The following is a 21,280-nucleotide window of genomic DNA, read 5'->3' on the forward strand; positions in this document are numbered from 1 at the left end:
CACGCACGCACACACACACACACACACGCACACACACACTGCTTTATGACTTGAATCACATCTGGAGAGCCGAGTTTCCCGCGCGTGGAGTTAGAATGACACCTAGTGCACGAAAGCAGAGCTGCAGTAATAAAGCTTAAACTACAGGACAGTTATTGAAGATCTGAGCCAGTAGAGGGCGCAGCTGAGGTGTTATTGTTCCTGGAAGACGGATGAATATCCATCCATCCATCCATCCATCCATCCATCCATCCATCCATCTATCCACCCATCTATCTATCTATCTATCTATCTATCTATCTATCTATCTATCTATCTATCTATCTATCTATCTGTTTACATATAAATTATATATATATATATATGTTTACTAATAATATAATAAATATAATAAATAATAAATACACGTATATTTAAATATCATGTGTGTGTGTATGTGTGTGTGTGTGTGTGTATAGTGTTCTTGTTATTTATATTTATGATGAATATCCATCCATCTATCTATATATCTGTTTACGTATAAATAAATTATATATATATATATATAGTGTTCTTGTTATTTATATTTATGACGATGGTATGTTTGGCGTCAAGAGCTGATTTGCCCTCAAATCCCCTAATAAAGAATCTCTTGCGGATGCGTCAATGTTTTTTTTCACACACACACACACACACACACAGAAATTCCCAGCCGGCCAGGATCTGCTCCGCCGGGGGGAAACGCCTTCTCGCCTCGCCTCGGACCCGTTCTGTTTTAATTAGCCTCCCGGTGCCGCTGGTAATTACGGTAACGAGCCGCAAATGAACCGTAATGAACCGCAAAATTCCTTTAAAAAAAGAGAAAGAAAAAAGAGCCCTCACACAAGACGCGGCGCGAAGCCCGTGATTAATAACCGTCATTCAGGAAACGGCGGGGAAAAGAAGGGGCGCGCGAGGAGTTGACACGCATTACCCTCAGCGCTGCGCGAGACCCCGTATGTCAACCCCCTCGCGCCTCCCGCGCTTCCACAATCATTTCCCGCCAATGATCAGGAGGTGTCCGCAACGGCGCTTCCTCACCTCACACCCCCGTCAGCCACACGCAGCGCGACACACACACATACACACACACATACACACACACACACACACACCGGGAGGAGCCGTCTACCCTTCCGTCACCCATACCCGCCCCTGAGGACGGTGCGTCGTTGGCGGCGTCAATATTATTTATTATTCCCGTTAGTCTCGGTATTTAGCGCCGCAGCTGCTCACGGTGATCGTTAAATCGGACGCGTCTCGTTGTTTTGTGGCGCGTGTTTTTTCTTGTAACGGGGATTATTGAGGCGGCATCAGCGCGCGGTGATGCTCTCCGTTAAAGGATCTTGAAGCGTCGCGAGTCTAAAGGTAAAGCTCGTCCATTTTCCGTCCTCCTCCGCCTCCCCCCCCCACTCGTCTATCCCTCCCCCCCCCCCCCCCCCTCTCTCTCTCTCTCTCTCTCTCTCTCTCTCTCCCCCTCTCTCCCTCTCTCTGCTGACGTGCGATGGCCAAGAGAATTAATCCGTCGCCTTTAATTGCACCGTAGTGTCCAGCGGTCTCGCGCCCTTAATGACCTCTGATCCGCGCGCCGGTGCCGCAGCAGGCGGAGAGTAATTACCGTAATTGATGCTCGAGGCGACGGTAGCGGGGGGGGGGGGGGGTGTTGGGGGGGTGGGAGCATCTCTCTCTTTCTCTTCCACATAAACACACACACACACTCATTTTGACACGGTAACTTTCTTCTGCACGGCTTATTATCGCTATTGCTTTTGTTCCTCTAATTAAGACAACAACAAATTTAAAGGCAGACCTGATGGTGTTGGATATAATGCTCTAAATTATGTCATGCATATGCATAAGAAATGTACATAAATGCATACAAAGCAGTTGCTGTTTATCTGAACTGCGTTTTAATCTGAATTTGACTGAATCTCATGTGTACAGTAAAAAAAATAAAAAAATCTGTTATACTTGGAACGTAATGGAGAATTAATCTCAAATCCACTAAAAATACAATAAGATTAAATCGGATAAACTAATTTTCTTTATTTCTTTATTTATTCATTTTTCTTCATAATTTTAGTTTAGGATCTTTTTTATTTGACTCTTATTATTTTTTTATTTTTTTTTATTACTTTTAAAATATCCATTAAGCTATTTTGTATGCATCCTTTAGGATTTGACTACATATTCTATATTTCCTGTCAATACATTTTTTCAATGAATGTAAAAAATATATAATAATTTTAGAAATGAGAAGAAACTATTAAAGTCAGCATGAAATGAAAGTTGTGATAGTCTTTTCTTCCCTGTTGTGACGTATATCCAAGAGAAAATTATTTTTAATTTTGTCTGAGGGGAATTGATAGGATGGTGGTGGTTTGCTATTGGTTGATCTCATGTGACTGACAGGTTGCCCCACCCTCATCATCAGAGAAGAGAAGAGATGTTGCTGGGAAGGGGGAAGATATTTAGATTAAAGATTACGAGGCACATTAATTTAACAAAATGATGTGCATGGATAAATAACTCACAATAAATACTGCAATATTCCCAAAAAAGTAAATTATGATTTCATGTGCATTTTAAAGGTGCATTGTGTAATATTTATGAGGATCTGTTGACAGAAATGCAATATCATATACATAACTATGTTTTCAGTGGTGTGTAAAGACCTTACATAATGAACCGTTATGTCTTTATTACCTTAGAATGAGTGTTTTCTCTCTACACACACCGCGGGTCCGCTTACATCGACATGTTTCTGCAGTGGCCCTGAACGGACAAACGCGTTTCGTCACTATGTTGTTCTTCGTGTAAAGAAGCTAGCTAAAGTCAGTGAATAAAACACTGACACAATGATGAACAAGTAACAATAATATTCGCATTAACATCGTTTTACTGAATAATTAAGTAGATATAATTTCTCAATTAATCTTTGAAAAAAAAACAAGGAAATCCCGCACACTATCCTTTGTGTGTTTTTTATAATTTTTTTTACTCATTTGGTCTTTCACCTCACCAGGTGTGCGATGGTGATTGCTAATTGATAAATTAATCTTTGTAAAGAAACCTCATTGCTTAACTGGCTACTCTCTGCTGTCTCAGACGACGACATCACTTCCTGTCGGCCACCGTAACTTCTGTTGGTTGCAATTCGCAATCTCACCACTAGATGCTGCTAAAAATTACACACTGCACCTTTAAAACATATAACAAATGTTCCGTTTACCTTCAGTTGACGAACATCTCTGTTCACCTCCACCTTTTTCCTCCACAGGACCACTGCCGTGGATGGTTGGGCATTAGTGCGTGTTTGTTTTGCTCTGATGGCGAACATGAGCAGTAGTGTGTGCATGGAAACTCCACACGCTCATGGCCACGCCCACGGCCACACCCACAACTACAACCCCACCCCCGGACGGGACTTTCCTCTTCAGATCGACTCGTGCATGAACCCGGTGTTGGACTACAGCGCGCAGATGGAGCGTTACCGCTCGTTCGCCACCTTCTATAAGAACAGCACGGCCGCCGGCGCCACGCCGTTTCCCCAAACCGCGAAAATCGCACGAATCGCCACGCCCCTATTCCCATCAGCACGCTTATCCGCGATGCCACCCTGGCCGTGTGACAACGCCATGCTATGGGGGCGAAAGCCTGCCACGGTTAACGTAAACGGACCTCACACGCATCGGACAGGCATGTCAAGGGCGGAGCCGGTGAACGTGCACATGTCCGCCAAACACATTCCACAAGACTCCGCCCTCTCGATGGGTGACAACTTCCTGTCGCCGCTGTCCGCGGAGCAGTGCCGCGGTCTCCCCGTAACGGGTGCCGAGTGCATGAACCGACTGAAGTGCCCGCCATCGGGGCCGCCCGGGGAGGCGGATCGAGGCGGGACGTTCGGAGGGATGCCCCCTTTGGGGGGGCTGTCGTTACCGCCAGGGGTCATCGTCATGACGACGCTTCACTCCGGTGCAGGGTCATCCGGGGTTACGATGTCAGACAGCGCGTTTCAGATCGCTAACGTGGCAGCGGACTGCCAGCACAGCGGCTCGTCTTGCTCCGGCTCGCCCGCGGCTCTGAACGGGAACGCTAACGGGAGTTGCAGCAGCGGGAACAGCAATGGTAGCGGAGCGGCTAAGCGTAAACGCAAGCGGTGTGGCGTCTGCGCCCCCTGCAGGAGGCTCATTAACTGCGGCGTGTGCAGCTCCTGTCGGAACAGAAAGACGGGTCATCAGATCTGCAAGTTCAGAAAGTGCGAAGAACTCAAGAAGAAGCCGGGTAGCACGATGGAGGTGGGATTCACACACACACACACATACACACACACACACACTCACTCACTCACACATATGCTGCGAGGTCTATTGAAGTGGGCTGTTTAATTGGGAATGATGTGGTGGGGGGTTTGGAGTGGAGCCCAGTCTTGGCACAAGCGGCCATAATTAACCATCGTGCATTAATGTGTGTGTGTATGTGTGTGTGTGTGTGTGATGGCTTGAGCCCTCTTATGCTGGAAAAATGCCCTTGCACTCAAGCACACACTTCATCGCTCTCTCACACACACACATTGAGGGCTGAGAGATGAGGCAACACGTTGTAAGTTTGCTGTAATAATACAAAGACGGCTTAATCTATTCACACAACCTGCTAACACCACTCACTAGAATCAAGATCAGACCATCACAAACCAGTCCAGCACCATCAGATCTTGTTCTGCGTGAAACCTGTTCTGCTGAAATTTCACAGGCAAAAAGCTCTATTGTGTCCTAAAATCTGCATGTGGAAATTTTTCTCCCTCATGCAAAATTGGCAATCACATGAATTCCTATTGAAATGACTGGATTTCGCATGTGCAAATTGCCTGAACAATGGGAAATGTAAGTGCACCTTTAGACAGGAAGAGTTTAAAGGCTCGTTCACACTATATCAGCATTGGACGATACTGTTAATTTAGTGTTCGTTCCTCAGCACTGCACATTTGGGATGTCTCCATTTAATAACAATCAAAGTCCCCCTGTGTTGAAAATCCAGCTTTTAATGTTCTTTATATGTCTATGTGGTGTTTTTAATATACTTTAAGACTAAGCATGTGTAAATTCATAAGTCGACAGCATTGCTGAGTATTTTCTCCTTAAAACTGCAGTGAACCAAAGACGGTCTCAAAAACACGCTTTGAAATCGCTGGTGTTTCTGACGTCACAAACTACCTTGTAACCAATCAGATCAACGTAGTAATCGTCAACCAGTGGATCTCTGAGCTGAGTGAGTGAGTGAGTGAGTGGAGGCGGGGTATACTAAATGAGGCAAGGGTGTCGAGTTGCATGCAAGCTATTTTAAGGCATGAAGACATTTTTTTTCAAGGAAAAAACGTTTAAATATGTAATTTTAGTGATCAAAGATGGGGATCAAATTATTGACTACAGGGGAACTTTAAGGAAAACATCTCAAATGTGCAGTGCTGAGGAGGTTCTAGGAACTGTTTGAAAACATTACATTTAAGCTTTTAGCAGATGCTTTATCCAAGGGCACCAAATGCCAACGCCATGCTCCACTGTTTGAGCTACAGGAACGCCTAGCAAGTAAACTAGATGTTCAAGACAGTTGCTTGAGAGTAATATGCAGTAAGTGATACTACAGTAGACCAGCGGCTCAGTCAAATAACAGTGCATCAATCAAAAGTCATAGTGATGACACTGACTTTTTGAAAAATACGAGAATGTACAGTTGCGCCCTTGGACAGATAGTTTACATGCTATTTGGTGTCTCAACCTAAACTCTTGATTGTCTTTCAGTTGTTCAATCCTTACAAACTTTATCAAAATCTAGTGGCTATTATGTAAATGTTTTCAGAGGCCAGTTATATAAACATAACCAGTATGTTAAAGTCTGCCTGTAGTCAATCCCTTAAAACTCATATTTGATCACCAAAATTACATATATAAACGTTTTTTTCCTTGAAAAAATGTCTTCATGCCTTAAAATATCTTGAATGTAACTCGACATCCTTGCCTCATTTAGTATACGCAGTTCTATGAATATGCAAATGAGCCCCGCCTCCACTCACTCACTCAGCTCAGAGATCCACTGGTTGACGATCACACGTTGATCTGATTGGTTACAAGGTAGTTTGTGACGTCAGAAACACCAGCGATTTCAAAGCGTGTTTTTGAGACTGTCTTTGGTTCACTGCAGTTTTAGGGAGAAAATACTCAGCAATGGTGTCGACTTATGAACTTACACATGGTTTGTCTTAAAGCGTATTAAAAACACCACATAGACATATAAACAACATTAAAGTTTGATTTTCACCACAGGGGGACTTTAAAAGTTACATCCAGTCTTAATTAGATGACTAACTTGTAACACTAGTCTAAGTAGTTTATGCAACCGTCCACTGGCGTTTCATAATTATCCAAAGCGACTTGCAAAATCAAATTCATAATTGGATACAAAAGCAATTCATCAAAGAGCCAACAATAATAGTGACATACACAGCGTACGGAAACGTGGTGTGCATACGGGTCTGTTGTGTTCGGTTTCCCAATTTAATTCTCATTTTTAAATGATCCAATACTTTGAATCATTGCTTCTCATCTTGAAGGTGACTCGCACCATTATTCACACGTGTAACACATGGTTTCAGTGATTAACTGGGTCATTATGTCGAACTAAACTGTGTTTTCCCACAGAGAGCACCGTCAGCAGGAGCCGCTGACACCTTCCGCTGGTTCTTCTGAAGGGCTCGCCAACAAACCACATCATACACCAGACTCAAAACTAGAAGAACTGTAGGTCATACGCCTACAATCCGATCATACGGTTCCGCAATCAGGGAATCTCTCCGAACTCCTCGCTTTCTACCCCTTCCCCTCAGGACTCACTGTGGCACTGGGGCATCAGGTGCACATGCCCCGTCGAGGGCCAGTCTCCGGTCTCACCTCACCTCAAACAAACACCAATGGCATAGAGAAACAGAGACTTGATTCCAGTCGTATCAGGTCCCCATCCGAGCTCAAAGGAACAGTTCACCTGGCTGAAATCGAACATTTAAAGGGGTAGTTCACCTAAAAATGAACATTCTGTCATTAATTACTCACCCTCATGTCGTTCCAAACCCGAAAGACCTTCGTTCATCTTTCGGAACACAAATTAAGATATTTTTGATGAAATCCGATGGTTTAGGGGGGGCTCCATTGACAGCTATGTAATTAACACTTTGAAGGCCCAGTAAGGTAGGAAAGACATCGTTAAAACACATCCTCTCATGAACGCGCGTCGGAGACTGATACGCAAGAGAAGAAATTGTTGAATAAAGTCCCTATTTTGTTTTTTTGCCGCACAAAAAGTATTCTCGTCACTTCATAAAATTAAGGTTGAACCACTGTAGTCACATGGCCTATTTTAACGATGTCTTTCCTACCTTACTGGGCCTTCAAAGTGTTAAATAGCTGTCAATGGAACCATCGGATTTTATCTAAAATATCTTGATTTGTGTTCCGAAGATTAACGAAGGTCTTACGGGCTTGGAACGACATGAGGGAGAGTAATTACTGACAGAATTTTCATTTTTGGGTGAACTACCCCTTTAAGGTCCTTACACAGAGTCCGAAATTTTCGTTTGCGTTTTTTCGTATTCGTCATTCTGTGGCTCTGAATTGTCGAAACACCTCTCAGAATGTTTTGCTACGGATGCGAAAAACCCGATCCGATCCGAATTTTTTTATGTCGGACGAAAGTTTTGGAGGCAGTGTGTAAACATGATTGACCCAACGTGAGGTCGTATTTATTTTTTAACGTGCGAAAATTTCGGACTCAGTATGCGATGACCTTCAGTGTGCAATGATGACCTTGACTCATCATTTACTTGCCTTTGTGTCATTCGAACCACTTGCTTTCTCCTGTGGAAGACAAGTGGAGGTTATTTGGAGGTAAACTCTTAAAGGACAAAAAAACCACATTATTAAAGTAGTCGTGCACTACAATAGGCTCTATTTAATTGAAGACGTGATGGATAGATCGAAAGGAGCGGGATTTTCTTTAAAAAACACCTTGTTCCACTGAAGAAAGCAATCCATAGAGTGATTAAATGATGACAAAAGGTAAATTTTTAATGAGTGAACGATTCCTTTAAAACACCTTTCTGTTGCATGGGTAGAAAAGTGTTTTGTTTTTAACTAAAGACTTTAAGAAATAACTTTGTTTATTGCTGTTGTGACGCCTCACTGTCTTGATGAATAAGAGACTCTTAGGATGGCTTGTTGATTAAATGTGATCCTTTTTGAACTGTGACTTTCTGTGTGCTCTGCCTTTATTTACACTAACGTGTTTTGTTAAGTGGTTAACGGCTTGATTTGGGCTAGATAACGTGCTGACGGCGCGACGTGATAAGATGTCACTCGGAGAGCGTATAAATGGCGTTTCTAATTCTGATTCTTCGAGCTCAGATGAGCAGGGAAAGATGGCGGAGGCACATCTCGGCGTTAAAGCGCTCGGCACATCACTGTACATGTCATCTCTTTATTGTTGGGCCTCTATGACGACTCCCATGTTGCTAGGCAACATGAATTACAATGACATGAAGTCCTGTGTTCTAGAATAAGGGAGGGGCTGAGATGCCTTCACTCCGGCTGAGATTTACATCACACACTCGCCTGTTAGTGTGTGTGCGCGTGTGTGTGTGAGAGAGAGTATGTGTGCGTGTGTGTGTGAGAGAGAGAGTAAGGGGCAAAGACACATTCTCCTAGCCCTATTTAAAAACTAAAATACTATTATATACATATATTAATCACATTAAATAATAAATAATTATGTTAAATTCTTACTATATACTTATAAATCAGAATATCTATCTATCTATATAATATATATATTATAATATTATAATATATATGTATACACATCTATCTATACTTGCATATTAATCACATATAAAAAAAGAAATATGTTAAAATGTTAAAATACTAATCTACCATATATTTCTCAAATCTAAAACATATTGAATGATAACTAATTAATCTCACAAATCATCTGGAGACTAAACGAGAAATAATTGTGTTAAACCTTAATATAAATCCGGAAGGTATAGAATTGAACTGAATATATGAATCAACACTGAACTGATTTCAGCAGAACAAAGACACGGTTGTTTTTTTAGAGATTCTTTACAGCGAGATTGAAATCTGTTGGCATCATGGATAATTTTCTGTAAAGCTGCTTTGATACACCTTCACACACACACATATATAAATATAAATATATATGAATCAAAGGCTGTAAAGGCATGAATATTTCCATGCATGAGCCAGTTTTTGCCTGTAAACCTGTCCTAAATTCACGAACCCCCCCCCCCACACACACACACACTAGCAGTGACACTGACGCCTCGTGCTTTGATGAACGCTGTTATTCCTCACACATTCACACACCAGGTTCTGCTCCGGATGCACGGGAACGCTGGGAATTTCAAGCATCATTAACTCGAGGCTTTATAGACTGCCATTAATTGTTTTAATTGAACTATTTTCCACCTCACAGGGCAAATAATCTTTCAAGATAATTATAGAAAAAAAAAACTATCCTACTTTTAGGACAATTAAAAAAATTTTTTTTAGAAGCAATTAAGCACTTTTTCCCCCAAAAGATTTGATTACTGTATAATGTGTTCATACGTTTTTTTTATTTTTTTTATTCGTAAATGATTGTGAATCTTTCTAATATGATGATTTTTACATAGGCCTATCAGGTTTTAAGAGCAGTTCCATATGATGCATAAAAAACAATAATATAAATGTGTTGTCTTGCATAACCGTAATGACAATTACATATAAAAATTGTTTAATTGTCTTAAACATAACAATCACTGATCTATCTATCTATCTATCTATCTATCTATCTATCTATCTATCTATCTATCTATCTATCTATCTATCTATCTATCTATCTATCTATCTATCTATCTATCTATCTATCTATCTATCTATCTATCTATCTATCTATCTATCTATCTATCTATCTATCTATCTATCTATCTATCTATATCAGTGGTTACAATGCAAAAATGGTCCTAAAATAGGCCTTTTTTTTATTATTTAACATAAAATACTTATTATTCACCAAATATTATATCCATAATATTTTAATTACATGAATTATTTTATTTTGATCAGCGTCAGTTGACATAAAATGTATCACATTCATATCAAATAATTTCATTATCAGTTATTTTATAATAATAGTCATGACTAATTAATCAGTTGAATTTACCAGGAAAATCGTCCCGTCCAAGTTTAAATTAAAATGTTAAAATACACAACAACAAAAAAACAGGTGCCTTATTAGCGAAGTCATTTGCAATCAAGCTCAACATGTAACATCAACACAAAGACTGATTGTGATCTGTTGGGTTGTTAACAGACCCCAGTATTTTTCCAGTCCAAATATCTAACATTTCTTAAATCAAGATGCATTTACTAAAGTAGTAAAATTACATAAGACATTATGTCCTGTTTTCTGGGGAAATAAATAAAAATTAAGTGAGTTTTTGCTTAACCCTTTCATGCATGAATTATGATAACCTCAGTCATTTTTTTCCTATGTGTTTTTATTGCTCTTAGGGCATGAAAAACAAGAATTGATTTTTATTTTATTTTTTTACACATTTTTCAAAGAGATCTTCAGATGTCCACTTGAGTGGACAGCATGCGGTTATGGTTTAAACTGAAGATATACTGTATTAAATAAGACAATAATCAAACAGATGAAGTATGTGAATTTAACGAACTAATCAATACAATTATATCAAATCATGTGAAAACTATAAAATATATACAAAAAATACCAATGCAAAATATTGCAAAGGCTTCATACAACTTCATACAAGTTGCACTTCGCATATCTTTGATATCAGAACATGAGGATGTGATTCCATCAGAATTTTCTACAGTCTGTCAAGGTACAACTGTGGAAACCACTCAGATGCTCCCTCCAGTGCACCAGAGTATGGAGATTTACCCTTATTAGCTGATAATTCTGATTATGTTCAAGATGGACATGCACATTTCTATCATAGCCCTCCTCTGAGAAAACCAAGCGATACATTTTTTCCAATCTCATCTGAAATGATCAGTGTTGGGGGTAACGCATTACAAGTAACATGCATAACGCATTCAGATTACTTTTTTGATGTTACAAGTAAAGTAATGTGTTACAAGTAACATGCATTACCTAATCAGATTACTTTTTGATCTAACAAGTAATTAACTACAAGTAACATGCATTACATAATCAGATTACTTTTTGATGTTATGAGTAAGGAAACGCATTACAATAACATGCATTACATAATCAGATTACTTTTTGATGTTATGAGTAAAGAAATGCATTACAAGTAACATGCATTACATAATCAGATTACTTTTTGATGTTATGAGTAAAGAAATGCATTACAAGTAACATGCATTACATAATCAGATTACTTTTTGATGTAACGAGTAAAGAAATGCATTACAAGTAACATGCATTACATAATCAGATTACTTTTTGATGTTATGAGTAAAGAAATGCATTACAAGTAACATGCATTACATAATCAGATTACTTTTTGATGTAACGAGTAAAGAAATGCATTACAAGTAACATGCATTACATAATCAGATTACTTTTTGATGTAACGAGTAAAGAAATGCATTACAAGTAACATGCATTACATAATCAGATTACTTTTTGATGTTATGAGTAAAGAAATGCATTACAAGTAACATGCATTACATAATCAGATTACTTTTTGATGTTATGAGTAAAGAAATGCATTACAAGTAACATGCATTACATAATCAGATTACTTTTTGATGTAACGAGTAAAGAAATGCATTACAAGTAACATGCATTACATAATCAGATTACTTTTTGATATTATGAGTAAGGAAATGCATTACAATAACATGCATTACCTAATCAGATTACTTTTTGATCTAACAAATAAAGTAATGCATTACAAGTGTCATACATTATGTAATCACATGACTTTTTTCGACGTCAATGAAAATTACATTCTAATAATACAAATAAATTTATTTACAGTAAAAAAGTCACTGCAGATTAAGTTTTTAAGTTTTAAGTTTCAAAAACAATATTCACAATATAATTATGAACTGTAGCTGAAATATAGCAGTTGATGCATGACGTCCACTACAGTGGACATGTGATTAATCAGAGTTTTCTCTCAATCTAAAATCAAAACTTGGAAAATTTTACTTTGATATGACTCATTAGATATTGCTTGATGCTGCAATATTTTTTTTTACCTACAAGAGTCTCCTAGGATAGAAGGAATGGGTGGATATTCCGGAGCAACTTGGCATGTCTGACTGAACCTTGGCCATCTTGGTTTGGAGGGGGAATAAATTGAAACACAAAGGCTTGCCACTTGGTTGCAATTTATAGGATGATGCACCAGGGTCCAATGAAGAGGCTGATGTGCAACTTTGCCATAAAAACCCGTGCAAATTCAAGAAAATGCTTTTTTAATAGCTGTCCACTGTAGTGATCACTATGCGTGAAAGGGTTAAAACAAAATTATCTGCCAATGGGGTCAGAAAAATAATGTTGTTTCTGTTTGAACTCTAGTAAATGCATCTTGATTTAAGAATTTTTAGATATTTGAACTGGAAACTAGACAAAAATGAAAGCATTTTTTTGCAGTGTATATCATCTGGATTACACAATCAGAGGTTATCAAATTAAAAAAGTAGCCTACTTGGACTTAAAATTTAGAGTGAGAAAAGAAAGATTTAAGCTTGAATGCGGTGTTTGCCGTCCTCAGTCTCTCAGCGGCCATGTTTGAGGCGTGATCTCCTTCATGTCGAACTCTTGGATGGCAAATGTCACTTCACGCCATTTCCTGAAGTAAAACTGCTCTTCAGTGACACAATCCTGCACCACGTAACTCTCGATCTTCAGCAGCGGCAGATCCTGGAGTCACATCACAACAATTCATCCGTTTATGATCCGATACTGATCATCAGAATCATCAGAGTTCAACACACTTAAACTCAGAGTCCAATTGGGATTTACAGATTTACATAATATATCTGTTCTTGACAGTTTTTTATTTCAGTTTCATCTTCTTAGAATCAGGGTTATAGTTTAAGTTATACTAATTATACTTATACTAACTAATTATATAAACTTAAAAAAATTAAATAATTAACTGAAATAAAATAAAAATATGAAAACTTTAACAGCTGTTGTCAAGGCATCGTTTCTAATCACAAGTTCAAGTACTAAAATAACTAAAACTAAAACTGACAATTAACTAAAAAACTACATAGACATAAAAAAAGGGCAAAATAACTACAACTTTTATTTCAGCTAGCTAATTATTTCTAATTTTGTTGAAGTTGAAGTACATAAGTAACTAAAACTTAAACCAAAAACTACACTGACATATAAACCAAAATTAAAATATTAAAATAAAACCTAATTAAAAATATTAACAAAAACCATAATAGTACCTCAATGATACTATGAAAATAACTAAAACTTATTTTATTTCAGCTAGGCAACATTTCTAATTTTTGTTTAGTGTAAGTTGCAAGTACTAAAGTAACTAAAACTATACTGACATGTTAAAAACATATAAAAATTAAAAAAAATTAAAAATTTAGATACAAATACAAAAATAAAGCCTAAATCAAAATATTGACAAAAACTATAGGCCTAATAGAGTCTTGATGATAATAACACTGCTGAAAATCTCTTGCTGGATATTAGTTTTTGTTTAAGCACAAAAGTAACTAAAACTAAAAACAAAAACTCAAAAACTAAACTGACACATTAAAACAAACACAAATAACTAAAACATTGAAATTAAAATGAAATCTGATTCAAAATATTAACAAAAAAACATAATAGTATCTCAATGACACTATAAAAATAACTAAAACTTATTTTATTTCAGCTAGGCAACAGTTCCGATTGTAGTTTAGCGTCAGTTAAAGTAGTAAAGTAACTAAAACTTAATAAAAAATATACAGACATGTTAAAAACTACCCAAAAACTACAATATTACAAAAAAATTTAAAATATAAAAATAAAACCTAATTCAAAATATTAACAAAAACTATAAAAGCAACTCAATGATAGTAAGATAACAGAAGAAGAAAGAGTCACCTGGATGGTGAGGTACGCGAATTTGAGAATTACAAAAAGTACAAAAATTAGTAAAGCTTAAAAATGAAAATGAAAACAGAAAATATAAAAAAATAAACCCTAATTCAAAATATTAAGAAAAACTCTCTCAATGACACTAAGATCACAGAAGCAGAAAGAGTTCACAGGTGTGTTACCTGGATGGTGAGGTAAGAGGCGATGAGACCCCAGTCGTGTTTGCAGTCGCCACAGAGCATCTTCTTGTTCTTACTGAAGCCACAGAAGGATCTTGGTTTCTTATGAGGAACAGTTGTAAAGCGTTCGAACATGGAGCGATCCAGAGCGATGTGATGAGACTCCTGCGGGAAAGAGAGAATGAGAAAAATGATAGACAGACACACAAACAGAAAGATGGTCCTAAAACCAACACATCCTTAGTAAAACTGGGGACACAAAACAGCTTTTATGGCTCTGAAAAGTGTTATAGTGTATCCTTAAACAGCCTAAAACCTTTGACATAAAACATTTACTATAAAATATTAACTTGAGATTTTAAGTTCATATTTTAATAAATTAACTAAATTAACATTCACGTGTTTATGGTTCGTTAATGCTGGTTAATCTTCATATGTGACCACACGCAGGTGTATTTAATTTTTTGGGAGTTTTAATTGGGTTGTTTTTATTTTAAAACTATTTATTTTAGGTGTAGCGCTGCTTGATTTGATGATTATTTTGTCATCAAATCAACAAAACAAGGTTTTAAGTTATTTTAAGATAAATAATTCAAAAAGCTTGAAGTTTAAAGGTTTGAAGTTTTTTAAGATAAGTGTAGTTTAAAAAGCTTGAAGTTTGTCTTTTTTTTTTTTAAGATAAGTAGTTTGAAAAGTTTCAAGTTTCAAGGTTAAGTTTTTTTTAAGATAAATAATTTAAAAAGCTTGAAGGTTTTAAGTTTTTAAAGATAAGAAGTTTAAAAAGACTTGAAGTTTTACTTTTTTAAGATAAGTAGTTTAAAAAGCTTGCAGGTTTTAAGATTTTTTAAGATAAGTCGTTTGAAACGCTTGAAGGTTTTAAGTTCTTTTAAGATAAATAATTTAAAAAGCTTGAAGTTTAAAGGTTTGAAGTTTTTTAAGATAAGCAGTTTAAAAAGCTTGAAGTTTTACTTTTATTGTTTTTTAAGGTAAGTAGTTTAAAAAAAGCTTGAAGTTTTACTTTTTTAAGGTAAGTAGTTTAAAAAAGCTTGAAGTTTTACTTTTATTGTTTTTTAAGGTAAGTAGTTTAAAAAGCTTGAAGGTTTTAAGTTTTTTTAAGATAAGTAGTTTGAAAAGCTTGAAGTTTAAAGGTTTTAAGTTTTTTTAAGATAAGTAGTTTAAAAAGTTTGAAGGTTAAGTTTTTTTAAGATAAATAATTTAAAAAGCTTGAAGTTTGAAGGTTTTAAGTTTTTTTAAACATAAGTAGTTTCAAAAGCTTGAAGTTTGACTTTTTTAAGATAAGTAGTTTAAAAAGCTTGAAGGTTTTAAGTTTTTTAAGATAAGTAGTTTGAAAAGCTTGAAGTTTAAACGTTTTAAGTTTTTTAAGATAAGTAGTTTAAAAAGCTTGAAGTTTGAAGGTTAAGTTTTTTTAAGATAAGTAGTTTGAAAAGCTTGAAGGTTTTAATTAAAAAAAAAAGATAAGTAGTTTAAAAAGCTTGAAGTTTGAAGGTTAAGTTTCTTTTAAGATAAGTAGTATAAAAACAGCTTGAAGTTTGACTTTTTTTAAGATAAGTAGTTTGAAATGCTTGAAGGTTTTACGTTTTTTAAAGATAAGTAGTTTGAAACGCTTGAAGGTTTTAAGTTCTTTTAAGATAAATAATTGAAAAAGCTTGAAGTTTAAAGGTTTGAAGTTTTTTAAGATAAGTAGTTTAAAAAGTTTGATGTTTGAAGGTTAAGTTTTTTTAAAGATAAATAATTTAAAAAGCTTGAAGTTTTACCTTTTTTTAAGATAAGTAGTTTAAAAAGCTTGAAGGTTTTAAAGTTTTTTAAGATAAGTAGTTATAAAAGCTTGAAGTTTAAAGGTTTGAAGTTTTTTAAGATAAGTAGTTTAAAAGCTTGAAGGTTTTTAAGTTTTTTAAGATAAGTAGTTATAAAAGCTTGAAGTTTGACTTTTTTTGTTTTTTAAGATAAGTAGTTTGAAAAGTTTGAAGTTTGAAGGTAAAGTTTTTTAAGATAAATAATTTAAAAAGCTTGAAGTTTGAAGGTTTTAAGTTTTTTAAGATAAATAATTTAAAAAGCTTAAAGGTTTTAAGTTTTTTAAAGATAAGTAGTTTAAAGAGGCTTGACATTTAAAGGTTACGTTTTTTTAAGATAAGTAGTTTAAAAAGCTTGAAGTTTGACTTTTTTTAAAGATAAGTAGTTTAAAAAGCTTGAAGTTTGACTTTTTTAAGATAAATAATTTAAAAAGCTTGAAGTTTGAAGGTTTTAAGTTTTTTTAAACATAAGTAGTTTAAAAAAGATTGAAGTTTGACTTTTTTTCTTTTTTAAGATAAGTAGTTTAAAAAGCTTGAAGTTTGACTTTTTTTAAGATAAGTAGTTTAAAAAGCTTGAAGGTTTTAAGTTTTTTAAAGATAAGAAGTTTAAAAAGGCTTGAAGTTTGACTTTTTTAAGATAAGTAGATTTAAAAGCTTGAAGGTTTTAAGTTTTTTTAAGATAAGTAGTTTAAAAAGCTTGAAGTTTTACTTTTTTTAAAGATAAGTAGTTTAAAAAGCTTGAAGGTTTTAAGTTTTTTTAAGATAAGTAGTTTTAAAAGTTTGACTTTTTTAGTTTTTTAAGATAAATAATTAAAAAAGCTTGAAGGTTTTACGTTTTTTTTAAACATAAGTAGTTTAAAAAGCTTGAAGTTTGACTTTTTTGTTTTTTAAGATAAGTAGTTTGAAAAGTTTGAAGTTTGAAGGTTAAGTTTTTTAAGATAAATAATTAAAAAAGCTTGAAGTTTGAAGGTTTTAAGTTTTTTAAGATAAATAATTAAAAAAGCTTAAAGGTTTTAAGTTTTTTTAAGATAAGTAGTTTAAAAAGCTTGAAGTTTTACTTTTTTAAAGATAAGTAGTTTAAAAAGCTTGAAATTTGACTTTTTTTGTTTTTTAAGATAAATAATTTAAAAAGCTTGAAGTTTGAAGGTTTTACGTTTTTTTTAAGATAAGTAGTTATAAAATCTTGAAGATTTTACTTTTTTAAACATAACTAGTTTGAAAAGTTTGAAGTTTGAAGGTTTTAAGTTTTTTTTAAACATAAGTAGTTTAAAAAGCTTGAAGGTTTTAAGTTTTTTAAAGATAAGAAGTTTAAAAAGGCTTGAAGTTTTAAGGTTTTAAGGTTTTTTAAGATAAGTAGTTTAAAAAGCTTGAAGTTTTACTTTTTTAAAGATAAGTATTTTAAAAAGTTTGAAGATTTTAAGTTTTTCAATATAAGTAGTTTAAAAAGCCTGTGGTTTAAAGGTGAAGTATTTTATTTTATTATTTTTAACTAATTATAAAAAATGAAGAGAAATATATTAGTACTGTTATGAGACAATTGTACTTTCCCCGCTTCACTCATGCAGTGCATTTGTGATATGATAATCACACACATCACAATTTCACATTTATTTCAATTTATTGTGCAGCCCTATGTATTTATTTTATGATTTATGTAATGATGAAGGCCATACCTGCACGACTCGGAGGCTGTCACTCAAGCATGCAAACTTCTTGCACTTTCCGCAGAGGAGCCGGTAACTGCCTTGCTTTTTGGGCTTTTCGGGACTGGCGCTGACGTGATCCCTCCGGGCCTTATCATCTCTCTGCAACCTGTCCACCTGAACACACACACACACACACACACACACACACACACAGATCAAGCGTTCGACGTCACGTAGCAGAGACGCACTGATGTTTAAAACATGCAATGAAAGTGCAGAACCTTGTAACTGAGATCCGGGCGGCTCTGCAGTTCCACAATCGCCTCCTCCACGATTTTCTCCTTCTGCATGTTCATTCTCTCCTTCATAATGCGATCCTTATTACTGGAGATCAGGAAACACCGACTGCCCTGCGCACGACCACGACCTACACACACACACACACACAAAGGTTTGTTTTGCTATCATTGTGAGGACATTCCATAGGCATAATGATTTTTATACTAGACAAACTGTATTTTCTATGCCCTACACTAGCTCTAAACCTGCCCATCACACACACACACACACACACACTAACCCGACCGCTAAACCTACCAATCACACACACACACACACTAACCCGACCGCTAAACCTACCAATCACACACACACACACACACACACAAACCCTACCCCTAAACCTGCCCCTCACACACACACACACACACACACACACACACACACTAACCCTACCCCTAAACCTGCCCATCACACACACACACACACACACACACACACACACTAACCCGACCGCTAAACCTACCAATCACACACACACACACACACACACACACACACACACACACACACACACACAGTGAATCGGTGTATTTGTGTTTATATGAGTGTGAAAGACTGTACGTGTTTGTTACCTCGAACTTGCACCATCTTCACCACGTTACCCACGTACTCGTACATCAGAACCAGGTTGCATTGTGGGATATCGATGCCTTCGTCAGCGACTGATGTGGCGATGAGTATCTTACTCTGATCTGAGCTCTTGAAAGAGTCCAAAACACCCTTCTTACTGGTCGGAGTCATTCCTGTAGCACAAATGATTCACATTTCAACAGGAAAAAGTCAATGATTTGATCATTACTACAGTGATTATCATGTTATATGTTTGGGAACACTTCTAACCCTAATTGATCGAGTGTTTAGCTTTTCATTTCTTAAACAGCCATGTATGAAGACACATCATGGCCATATTTCAGGATGACAATGTTAAGATTCATCAGGCTCAAATTATGAAAGAATGGTTAGATTAAAAATAATTTTCACCTATTTCTAATTCAATTCATTGAAAGTATTTGTGATGTGCTGGAGGAGACTCACTCTTGCATTGTCAGTACAAGATCGTGGCCAAGAATTGATGCACCTCTTGATGGAAAGTAATGTTTTAAAGTGTCTTCCTACATGGTTGTTTAAGAAATTAAAAGCTAAACACTCGATCAATTAGAGTTAGAAGAACTGTAGCAGCACTAAGTTGAAGTCCTAAAGTAACTTAATAAAAGCTACATTGACATATATATATATTTTTTTGATTATTATGATAAAAAATTTGATTTCGATTTAAAATGCAAATTTTTAATAAAGACAAAAAAGGGCTTGATTTCAGGGCTGCACAATTTGCCCAGAAAATATTTATTATTTATCAATGAGACAATACATTTTTTTTTATAATTCTACTGTAAAATTACTGTTATTACTAAATATTACATTTTAAAATATATTAAATACAATATTACAAAAAAATAAGAAATATTATAATGTATTATAATAATAATAATTTTATTTTATAGTACAACTCTAAGGTTACAATACTAATATTTTTTCACTCTTAATTTCTTCATTTTCAAACATACCATCTGGCTTTATTTTGGAGGTTTTTAATATGTTTAATATTATATGTTTGGCCTTTTTTTATGTGTTTTTTATTATGTTATATGTTATTTGTCGAGATTCCAGCTCTGCTCACTCTGGATTTTTTTTATTTAAATTTTTTTTGGTTTTAATATATTATATACATGTATATATATATATATATATATATTATAAAACTAAAATTTTTATAATAAAAAAGTAATAATATACATATATATCTGTCTGCAAAACTAATTTCAAGTACTTAAGCAGAAGCTTTTTTTAAATCATGAAACACGTGAATGCTGTGTGTGTGTGTGTGTGTGTGTGTGTGTGTGTGTGTGTGTGTGTGTGTGTGTGTGTGTGTGTGTGTGTGTGTGTGTGTGTGTGTGTGTGTGTGTGCGTGTTTAAATCCCCACCTGAGCCGGTAAAGTTGGATTTTCGTCCTTTTCCGATCAGAACTCCAGGCATCAGGAACTTCAGGGAATCTGTGTCATCAATCCATTTCTTCATGGCCTTATATATAAACACACACACATGAATCCGACATCACATTCGGAGAAGAAACACATTTCCCTGGTTTCACAGAAAAGGCTTCAGGCTAAAGGCTTGTTTAAGCTGTTTTAACTGAAAGCATATCCTAAAATATGTCTGCTATTATACAGTCTCAAGAGCCACACCAGTAACGTTTCATTCGGGAACACTTTACAATAAGGTTCATTAGTTAACATTAGTTAACTACCTTAGTTAACATCAACTAAGAATGAACAATGTTTCTACAGCATTTATTAATCTTAGTTAATATTAATTTAGACATTTACTAATACATTATTAAAATCAGAGGTGGTATTTGTTAACATTAATACATCAACTAATGAACCTTATTGTAAAGTTTTACCTTTTCTTCAAAGGCATGTTTATTAAAGCTACAGTAATGCTAAGGTTTACAATAAGGTTCATTAGTTAACATTAGTTAATGTATTAATCAACATGAACTAACAATGAGCAATACATTTGTTACTGTATTAGTTCATCTTTGCTAATGTTAGTTAATAAAAATACAGCTGTTCATTGTTTGTTCATGTTAGTTCACAGTGCATTAACTAATGTTAACAAATACAACCTTTAATTTTAATGACATTAATATTAACTAAGATGAATAAATGCTGTACAAGTTTTGTTCATTCTTAGTTGATTTTAACTAACAAAAATCTAACTTTTTATGTAAACTGACTTTATTAAAATTAGGACCGGTGGCCAGTTCTTATAAACTTCTTAGACTAGTCTTAAAAGTTAGCCATGTAATTATGATCACCTCTTGTCTTACAGACACAGTCTTAACGAAGTGGCTAAGTTTATGCAACTGGTCCCTGTCTTCAAGAAAAAAATGAGATGACTAACTTTTCAGACTAGTCTAAGCAGTTTATGCAAATTATAAGTTTATGCAACCAGCCCCAGGCCATTATTTGCAGGAGTCACATGACTGAGGCCAGGGGGCCAATTGCATAAATTATAATTTGCATAAACTGCTTAGACTAGTCTGAAAAGTTAG

The 21,280-nt window shown here is 35.3% G+C and overlaps 2 protein-coding genes across 3 annotated transcripts; one reads left to right on the forward strand and one right to left on the reverse strand.

The window, feature by feature from the left end:
• Nucleotides 1-566: 566 nt before the first annotated feature.
• Nucleotides 567-8,313, forward strand: LOC309491978 (CXXC-type zinc finger protein 4-like). 2 transcript variants are annotated; one of them, XM_082191005.1, is made up of 3 exons: nucleotides 567-1,386; nucleotides 3,299-4,316; nucleotides 6,714-8,313. In XM_082191005.1, the coding sequence occupies exons 2-3, from the start codon at nucleotides 3,348-3,350 to the stop codon at nucleotides 6,759-6,761; spliced, it is 1,017 nt and encodes a 338-aa protein (XP_082047131.1). In that variant the 5' UTR covers nucleotides 567-1,386; nucleotides 3,299-3,347; the 3' UTR covers nucleotides 6,762-8,313. The 2 variants fall into 2 exon arrangements, with proteins under 2 accessions (XP_082047131.1, XP_082047132.1); XM_082191006.1 differs by lacking the exon at nucleotides 567-1,386 and adding an exon at nucleotides 1,430-1,956 and having other exon boundaries at nucleotides 2,039-4,316.
• A 1,409-nt stretch (nucleotides 8,314-9,722) lies between these two features.
• LOC309491980 (antiviral innate immune response receptor RIG-I-like) lies at nucleotides 9,723-20,780 on the reverse strand. Its single transcript, XM_082191007.1, has 6 exons — nucleotides 20,148-20,780; nucleotides 18,738-18,908; nucleotides 18,105-18,250; nucleotides 17,851-17,997; nucleotides 14,370-14,531; nucleotides 9,723-12,993 (listed from the first exon to the last, which is right to left on the reverse strand). Exons 1-6 carry the CDS (start codon nucleotides 20,239-20,241, stop codon nucleotides 12,841-12,843), a joined length of 873 nt encoding a protein of 290 aa, XP_082047133.1. The 5' UTR covers nucleotides 20,242-20,780; the 3' UTR covers nucleotides 9,723-12,840.
• Nucleotides 20,781-21,280: the final 500 nt, after the last annotated feature.

This window comes from Leuciscus leuciscus, assembly GCF_965113295.1.
Source record: "Leuciscus leuciscus genome assembly, contig: HAP1_SCAFFOLD_789, whole genome shotgun sequence".
Lineage (NCBI taxonomy): Eukaryota > Metazoa > Chordata > Actinopteri > Cypriniformes > Leuciscidae > Leuciscus > Leuciscus leuciscus.